This window comes from Macrobrachium nipponense, chromosome 37 (genome assembly GCF_015104395.2).
Source record: "Macrobrachium nipponense isolate FS-2020 chromosome 37, ASM1510439v2, whole genome shotgun sequence".
NCBI lineage: Eukaryota > Metazoa > Arthropoda > Malacostraca > Decapoda > Palaemonidae > Macrobrachium > Macrobrachium nipponense.
In genome coordinates, this window is record NC_061097.1 from 54,133,725 (window position 1) to 54,143,724 (window position 10,000).

At 37.2% G+C, this 10,000-nt stretch overlaps 1 protein-coding gene and 1 long non-coding RNA gene across 6 annotated transcripts in view; one reads left to right on the forward strand and one right to left on the reverse strand.

Annotated features, from left to right (window-relative positions):
* LOC135209259 (uncharacterized) overlaps positions 1-10,000 on the reverse strand; it is a 458,718-nt gene that overhangs the window by 443,260 nt on the left and 5,458 nt on the right. For all 5 annotated transcript variants that reach the window (XR_010313339.1, XR_010313336.1, XR_010313335.1 and 2 more), the window contains exons 2-5: positions 7,719-7,791; positions 3,363-3,379; positions 1,091-1,197; positions 129-691 (exon numbers count right to left, since the gene is read on the reverse strand). This is a non-coding gene — a long non-coding RNA (uncharacterized LOC135209259). The remainder of the gene's footprint in view (positions 1-128; positions 692-1,090; positions 1,198-3,362; positions 3,380-7,718; positions 7,792-10,000) is intronic.
* LOC135209012 (uncharacterized) lies at positions 8,559-9,901 on the forward strand. The gene has a single exon (XM_064241546.1). It carries the CDS (start codon positions 8,696-8,698, stop codon positions 9,899-9,901), a length of 1,206 nt encoding a protein of 401 aa, XP_064097616.1. The 5' UTR covers positions 8,559-8,695.

The window sequence follows — 10,000 nt, forward strand, 5'->3', positions numbered from 1 at the left end:
CCAAATCATTTAAAAGCATACGTACAGTTCCTTAGTAATATTATGACGTACCAGTTCGAAATGCACCCATGTTATATATATAACCATTTTATTTTATTACAAAGTGGTTCGAAACGAAGGATACTCACCTCTCTCTGAATACTGATGATAATTTTCTTCGTGCGGTAATCCAAGTTCCGTTTCCTCTCGATCTCTGGCGTTGATCGTGGCTACCACATACAGCCATGATTCGCTGCTTACTGAGAACTAATTATTATTTATGGCGGGGCATTACTCGTTCCTACCCTAAGATTACAACCTGTTGCTCCCCCATTGTCATCAGGAGGAAGTTACTCGCCCTTTCTTGCCACCTTTAAAGGGCCAATACTTAATGCAATCAGCGGGTCGACCATTTTCCTCAGGACTTCCACAAGGGACGAGACGAATGGCCTCGTCATGAGAGGGTTATTTGGCGGTGACTTCAAGATGGATCGGAAGTGAGGGGGAAGGGGGAAGGATATGGGATCACTCGGGCGTTCCGGCTTAGGTTACAAACCTTTTAATCCCGTCGGGAACCAGAAAGGAGGAGGGGATGCTTAGGAATGCTATAGGATAAGGTTATGGGTCAAGACAGGACGTGTGTATGGGATGAAGGACAGGGAAAACGAGGTGACCGAAGCAAATCCTCGAGGAGCGAAGCGTAGAAGGCTGTCTGGAAAGAGAACCTCGAAAGGCAACATTAGAAGAGGGACACAAAAGCAAAATAAATAAAAAAATACTAATAATAAATAAATAAATCTGACTTCATAAATGGAAAATATCTAAAGGCTTAACTTCAAGAATCTGGTTTCAACGAACTGGAAATAGGCAAAACTAAAATGTTTCTTATTTTACAAAGCTTTACTTTAATTCTATAAGGACCAGGAAAAAAAAAAAGACAAGAGATCGTCCATAATGCAAAAGACAACAAAATTTACGGTACTTTAAATCAGTGAAGAATGAATGCTTTCAAGGTTCTCGGAATTGGCTCTTTAAAAAATGACTTTGAATTATTCTCAATGAAGCAAAACAACAAAATACGGAAACAAAAAATAAAGTCGCGTAAACTTACCAATTTAGTCTATACGAAGTCTTGGAGATTCCCAGTGGTGACCTCTTCTGACCTCGTCTCAAATGGGGGTTCCTCAGGTCGTCGATCTTCTCCGTAACTACCATGACCTATCGGACCACTTTCATTTAATCTTTTGATTTCAAGAGTAACCGAACAGCTAATAACTACTCTAAACACGCGGTTGAACAACTCGTATAGCCACGTCGTTTACCTTGGACGCTTTTGCAAATTTCGCTTTGAGTTTGGATCGATTCCGCGTAAATAACAATAAGCTTTTGCCGATCATGACGTCACTTATTGAATTATCATTCCAATGCAGTTATTTCCAGTTTAATAGCTAATTTTCTATTCCTGGCAAGATTATCTGTAATGGATCAGAAATCATGTCAGTTTTGTGACTGGCAAAAATAAGACAAAAAACTTATTGCCATTATGTGCAACCATTCAAAACGTAAAAACTTTAACCATGTGACTTTATATGTACCATCAAGCCATAATTATACATTAAAAAAATACAAATTCAAATGACCTTGACCTTGACAGAGCTTCCTGACCTAACGCAGACTTCACGTGTATCTAACAACCCCCACCCCAAACCCCAGCGATTCGAACCCTGTGAACATTTGGTGAAAATCGCGCTAGGTCAAGGGAGTTCTAATCAACAATAACCTTCTACATCAACTGCAAATACCCTGGCATGAGCAGCCATCGGCTACGAAACGGCCACAGAGAAGTGATAATCAATCTTTATAGTGGCCAAAGAGTAGCCAATTCAAGTGACTATTTAAGAGGAAAACGGCCTCTCCTCTATAGAATGAATCGTGGAAATGAATATATAACAATGAAAGAAAGTGGCTATACAAGAGATTGATTGATTGATTAATTGCCTAACTGATTGTGATTGACTCCTGTTTGACTGACTGTTGACCGATTGGCAAAGCAGCGCAAAGGCTCTATTCGGTCATTAATCAAACGGTCGCGTTAGTCACTACGTTGAATCTTTAACCAGCTACTTCTACCTATCGCTAGCTAGATAGTAGCGCGCTCGCAACCTGTAGCTGAAGGAAGAAGAATTAGTCGGAATAACTCGGCTCACATACCTCTGCGATCCTTATCGATGGGGGGTGGGGGGCGGTGACTGCCCAGAACGATTTGTCATTTAAAATGCAAATCAAGGAATGGTTTTAAACTTGCTTCAGTTTACTGTTTTCAAAAAGTCGGCATTACCAAAACTCGGGTCTTTGTTTGTTTCAAAGTTGTGAAGAAAAGGGTTTGCTTTAAAAGTTCTTGCGGAGATTAAAAGATTAAAATCAAAATTACAGATCCAGGAACATGAGAAATTAATTCAAGCAACTTATAGACTATCAACAAGCAAATAATTATATTTTTTCACTAAAATTTTTTTCAAAGGAAACATTTTTTTTTCAAACTTTACATTAACCGTAGTTAAATTCAGATTTTAAAAAGCCTTTTCAATTGTCTAGTATTGAAAGCAAATCGTTCTAGGCACCCAAGTTTTATACCATGTTGTACTGGAGTCACGCATTATTAAGAATTACTCTACTATTTAATATTTTGTTAAATACATTTACAATAGAAATTCACAGAACAATTGCATAACCTCATAAATACAAAAGACATCAATGAAATAACAACAAATGACATTTATCAAAAACGAGCAAATATCAAAATCATAAATATAACAATGTAATAATGCAGTAAATCATTAATGCAAAACATATTAACAATAATAATAATAATAATAATAATAATAATAATAATAATAATAATAATAATAATAATAATAATAATAATAATTCATACATGCAAAATTTTTTTTTTAAACTGCTAACAAATATGACTACCACAAATACAGACAAATTTCAACATAGGCACAACCAAACTGTATAAAAAGAAACCGAAAAATGTTGACAACCATAAGACCAACCCGGAATTAGGTTAATCAAGTTCAGTGTTTGCTCAGCTTCCAAAAGATAAATTTGTGAAGTTTTTGTTTGGCATCACAAGATAAAAAAAATACTATAGTTTTGACAGCTAGGATACTTTTTTAAAAATTACTTTTTACAATAATGCGGGTTTGTTTCAATCAAAATAAGCTAATACTTTTCAAAAAGTACTTTACTTCAAAAAAATTAGTTTTAATCAATATTAAATTGAAACTTCAAATATTCCAAGGAAATATTAAAAAAATAAAATTATCGAAATACTTTTTTGATAAGACTCCAGGTACACATGGCATAAAACCACTTACCTAACGAAGACTGCGATCTGAAAGTGGAAAAAAAAATTATGAAAATCATCGAATATGGATGAAATTATAGTGCCAGTAAATCCTGCAGCTGCATGAAAATTATGGAATTGTAACATAAAATCTAGGCCACAGGCTAAGCCCTGGGACTTATGAGGACATTCAACGCAGAATATTACGTTAGAATAATGTTGAAATCATGGTTACGGGACGAATTGAAGTTGCATCGATTCCTGAGTAACGTCTACAGTGGGCAGCGTGAAGATGAACATTGTGCATCTGAAATTCTCAGTGGGGCGCAATTTGGAGGCAATATAATTATAACTGTAATAATTCGCTACTGACATTAAAAACAATATTTTTTGTATTTAAAGTAGATTAAAAGCAACTACTTGCCAGGCACTTTCCAAAAGCTTACATTTCTAAGTACCAATTCTATATCTTTCATTTCTAAGAACCATTTCTACAGCTTTCATTTCTCAGTACCATTTTTATAGCTTTCACTTTCAAGTACCAGTTCTATAGCTTTCATTCCTAAGCACCATTTTTATAGCCTTCATTTCTAAGTACCAATTATATAGCTTTCATTTCTAAGAACCATTTTTACAGCTTTCATTTCTAAGAGCCATTTCTATAGCTTTCATTTCTAAGAACCATTTATATAACTTTAATTTCTACGAGCCATTTTTATACCTTTCATTTCTAAGATCCATTTTTAATAACTTTCATTTCTATAGCTTTCATTCTAAGTACCATTTTTATAAGCTATCATTCCAAGAACCATTTCTATACCTTTCATCTTTAAGAGCCACAGCTTTCATTTCTAGGTACTACCATTTTTATAGCTTTCATTTCTAAGCAGCACAAGTGATTCTAAGTCATTCTCTCGTAGAATGAAAGGGACATTTGTCTGAATGGTACCCCAACACCAACACGAGTTGACGAACTAGCTTGTCTACGAACTTAGCCTTTTCCACGAACACACCCTTCAAAAAGATCAATCTTCCGACAGTACCAAACCTCAAAACAAAATCCCCTCGTGGTAAATCACTGCGGTGTGTGTGTGTGTGTGTGTGTGTGTGTGTGTGTCGTCAGCATATGAAAACTAATGAGAAAACACGGTCAAGAAACCGCCCTATGGAAACTCTACTTGAGGCCATAGACAATTCATCTTTCAAACAAGGTTAAGACTGTAAGGAAGACTTTAAAGAGTTGTCCTGTGAATTGTGTTAACACTTTACGCAACCAAATTTTCAAATGTAGTGACCCAAAGGGCAAAAAACTGCTTTTGTTGTTGTTTGTTTGTATGGTGTTTTTACGTTGCATGGAACCAGTGGTTATTCAGCAACGGGACCAACGGCTTCACGTGACTTCCGAACTACGTCGAGAGTGACTTATATCACCAGAAATACACATCTCTGACTCTTCAGTGGAATGCCCGAAAATTTTCCGAAATACGTCGAGAGTGAACTTCTATCACCAGAAATACACATCTCTGACTCTTCAATAGAATGCCCGAGAATTTTCCTACCTACCAGACCATAAATAATACATCAAGGACTCCCCAAGAATAATCGGTGCGATTTTGGCTAGTTATCTTTCTAAGCGTCACCTACTCCCGAGGTGCACTACTACTAAAAAGCTCCTTGGGACGCCGTGTTTAGTACTAGCCCCTCGGAGATCAAGTATAGTATATACACCCTTTCTATATTGTGTGGTTGACAAATTATATCAATAAAAGATACCTTCGTGCGACCGTCTAGTTTACAAATTTACCATACTTCGTTTAGCACTACAAGCCTTTGAAAAGCAGCATCGACTAAATAATCTCTTGAAAGCATCTGGTTCTCCAACATTTAAAAAAAAAAAAATGTATATTCAGATATTACAACAACCTACCAATACTTACTCCAAGAAAAATGCATATCAACAACCCTAACTACAATTTAAACCAAGAACTAAATTATGATTCAAGCTGTCTGATCGAGTTTTTTTATTTTTTATTTTTTTATTCAATAACTTTCCCAGCGCCAGCACTTAATCATCACATCACACTTTTGAACATAAAGTGAACCTTAAATACTTATATAATATTTACGGTAGGACTGTGAAACCAGGGATTATTTCACGAAAGGCCTGAAATGTTCAGGGAATTCGTGAAATCACCAATTCACTTAGGGACACTTGATCGCCGAGAGGCTAGTACTACGCACAGTGAAACACATTTGATACCCATGAGGCTAGTACTACACACGGCAGAGCAAACTTTATCCCCGATGGGCTAGTACTACACACGGCAAAACACATTTTATCCCCAAGGGGGCTAATACCACACACAGCAAAACACATTTTATCCCCAAGTGGCTAGTACTACACACGGCAAAATTATTTGATTCCCGAGGGGGCTAGTACTACACACGGCAAAGCACATTTGATTCCTGAGGGGGCTAGTGCTACATACGGCAAAACACATTTTATTCCCGAGGGGGCTAATACTACACACAGCGAGACATTTGATCTCAGAGGGGCGGGGGCTAGTACTACACACGGCGAAACACATTTGATCCCTGAGGGGCTAGTATTACACACGGCAAATACATTTGATCCCCGAGGGGCTAGTACTACACACACAGCAAAACACATTTGGTCCCTGAGGGACTAGTACTACACAGGGCGAAACACATTTGATCCCCAAGGGGCTAGTAATAAACACATATTTGATTCCTGAGTGACTAGCAATAAACATGGCAAAAAAAGTGTAGATGTATCATTGTCCTGCTGTGTTTAGTACTATACCATGGAGATCAAATGTTTCAGCGTAAACTGGTGATTTCCCGGATTACCTGAAAATTTCATGGATTTCGTAAAATCCCTGGTTTCACTATCTTACTATAACATATATTGACAATGACAAGAGATTCTCAAGTTCAGCAATGGATGCCAGGAGTGAATGGAAAGGAGGCAAGGAAAGTAGCCAGTAAAGTGGCTATCCAGAAGAGCAGTATGGACTAATGCAATCCTCTAAAATCTACCAGATTTAACAGCCACTACCAATAGATTGCTTAAGGCTACATATTGGGTTAAAAGATTCTCAGTCACCAAATCAGAGACCTCTTAAGAACTACCAGATTTAACAGCCACTGGCAGTAGATTGCTACAAATTGGGTTAAAGGATTCTCAGTCACCAAATTAAGAGACAAAGTTCTGACAGTGAAGAGAGGAAAGTAATCACGTTCTAGTTCAGGGATATTCACATTTTCGTAACCTTACTGCCAGCGAATTGAGAAGCCAATGAGAAACCGTTTTTCCAGCAATTTTTAGGCTTTTCCATAAACCTTTCCTAACCGCCGCCCCTCCCACCCCCGAGAACAATGACAAACAAAGAAGTATGTAGGCTTACTACCCGAGTAAGCGCAAATCCCTGGAGACAGGAACTTGGTAGGGAGACAATCCCACGGTTTGCACAAATACGTAACACAGGTGTTGGACAGCGAGAATTAAGAAAGTTAACTGGAATGGAGGAGAAGCAATATGGCTTTGAAAAAAATTAGTGCAGCTGGGGAACGAAGGGGCATTGCAAAAACCCCTAAGTAATGCTTACAGTGCACCGCGTGAGGTGCACTGACGGCACTATTAACTATAAACCCTGCGAGAATGAACCTGTAGGCCTGACTTACAAGATTAGCCTAACGCAGACTAACCTACCTTCAGACAATTAATTGACTTTTTGTCAGCGAATTGTCAGTTCCACTAAACCTTGAACGCATACATAAATCAATTACAATATTAAGTTTCAAAAATGATCAATTCCATACTTCAGCCGATAAAAACGCGCTATTTACGGCATAATGGCTTTCTTGTGATTGGTTCATGGAACAGCCTGTATGCAAAATGACATCGGGATTGAAGCGTTAAAATTGAGACGTTAGTCTTTGCATAAGATCCATAATACATAATGTTGCGCTGAAATACGTCATAGTGAATATATATATATATATATATATATATATATATATATATATATATATATATATATATATATATATTTATATATATATATATATATATATATATATATTACATACATTATGATGTATATATGTGTAAAATAATATAATGAGAATATCATTCCAAACGGAAGGTTAAAATAACATTAAAATACCAGTTAACTAAAATAACATTAAAATACCAGACGGTGAGTTAGACCTAAGCACAACCACTTACACTCCACAATCAAAATGAAAATAAATTTATGTAAATAAAATAAAAATAAAAAGATTCAAACCTACGGAATAAGCAAGATGCCCCAAGATGAAAAATACCTTTTTTAAACAGAAAATAAACAAAAAAGTAAAATACCTAATGTCCGTAACTAATGCAGCCCTTGTCACGTACCGAACTCCCCATTCGACACGGTGACACGATCGTCGACCTGCAAGGAAGACCTTTATGAATAAATGGTAAAAACAAGGCTTCTTTAGGAGTATTTATTTTAACTAAGCGTTATTCAAATGGTTAAAATGATATAAGTAAACCTGTCACTACAAAAATGTTAAAAGTAAACGAAATAACTGGTTGTCATAATTATAATCCTGTCCACACGTGGGTGACGATGTGGCACATGCGCATTTAAACACAAATGAACGACTTTTTACCAGTAAATAATAAAAAACTTATAACATTTTTATTCAAATTCCAGTTATCTTGAAGAGGCAAAACTGTATTGATAAGGGGGCAAATTTGGAAGTAATTTGTATTTTTCCTAACTACAAACCTTTCGCTGAAGGTGACTACATGAACACCGAAGGTTTGTATTGGTGCAAGAACAACCTGTCATTACAAATATGGAAAACGTAAACAAAACAACAGTTACAATCATGGTGACTATTGAGCAAATATTAAACGGTACTGGCGTCCGCAAGGTGAGATTGCTAAGCCTATACTATATATGGGAACAGGCGTCTATGTACCGTTGGCTATGTGTACCACCGGCTTCTATGTACCATCCCTGGCTGCTATATACCATGCATGGCTGCTAAGTACCATGCATGGCTGCTATGTAACTCAAATAGTATTAACACAAGTACCTGCAACAATCAACAACACACCCAATGACTTCAATATCATACTTCCTATTGATAACATCACGCCAGTTGCAGAAACCTCATTAGTTGATGAAGCGTTATTCCGGTGGAACAAGAAAAGGCAGCTCTCTCCTCGCTGATTCATTGGGTTTTACGTACACCAGGAAGCGAGAGTCGTCTGTATCAGTAACATGGATATGCAGCTACCGTGGTAAAAAGTGCTATGCAACAATTTCACAGCAAGTAGGAACAATGAACTTCAAAAGTGGACACCACCAACACACACATCCTGGGGATCCTGGTGCTGAACTCAAAGCATCAACACGAGCTTTCGTTAAAAAGTCAGCTTTGGAATGCCCATTTGCATCATCTGGGGAAATAGTAAAGAAAGCACTCCCAAGCAGTGAAAATTCAGATGTTCCCTTACAAAATATAAACACTCTAGTCAGATGCACTAATCGCGCCAGAGAAGGACAACGTCCAAAACACCCTGAAGATACCAGTTTTGAATTAAACAGAGATCATGTTCCCCAGGACTTTCTTCAAGCTGATCTATTTGAAAATGGGCAACGGCATCTCATATTTGCAACGTCTATTCAGTTGCAACACATGTCCAAGTCTAAAACTTGGTACGTGGACGGCACTTTTAAACTTGTTCGTACCCCTTTTGTTCAACTTTTAAGTGTCCACAGTTTTATAAAGAAGGATGAAATTTTGAAACGGGTTCCATTGTGCTTTGTCCTAATGTCAAGAAGAAAGAAAAAGGACTACGTAGCTGTCCTAAGAAAAATCACCGAGTTAACACCAACATCAGTTTTTGAGGTTGTTGTGGATTTTGAGAAAGCACTATGGTCGGCAGTGCGAGTGTGCCTTCCCAAGGCTTCCATTCATGGCTGCTGGTTTCACTGGGCCCAAGCAGTGTACCGAAGAGTAAAAACACTAGGTCTACAAAATGCCTATATTAATCAACTCGCTGTAAGACAATTCATTCAGCAGTTAATGGCGCTGCCAAACTTACCTCCATCACATATAGAGCCAGCTTTTCGCCATATCACTAGCCAGCCACTTCCTGATCAACGATTAAAAGATCTCATTACTTACTATAATAAAATATGGATCAGGAATGAGATGCATCCTCCACATTCTTGGAGCTGTTACAAACGCCCTGTTCGGACTAACAACGATGTAGAAGGGTGGCACCATGCGATTAACAGAGTAGCAAAAACCAATTCAATTAACATGTACTTCTTAATTAGTATTCTCCATGATGAAGCCAGTAGAATTCCCATCATTGTAAAACTAATTAAACAAAAGAAAATGCACAGATACCAAAGGAAGCATGCTGTCAAAAAGCAAATTGCATTTGATGACCTCTGGATGAAATATGAGAACAAATTCATATCAACATCAGACTTTCTTAACCGCTTTGCCGAACTGATGGATCATGTAGATGAATAAGAATGTATCAACAATGTAGCATGCTGAATTCTATTGCGTGACAACTTTTAATTATTGTATGCAATTTTAATGTTTATTATTATTGTATGGTTTTATGTT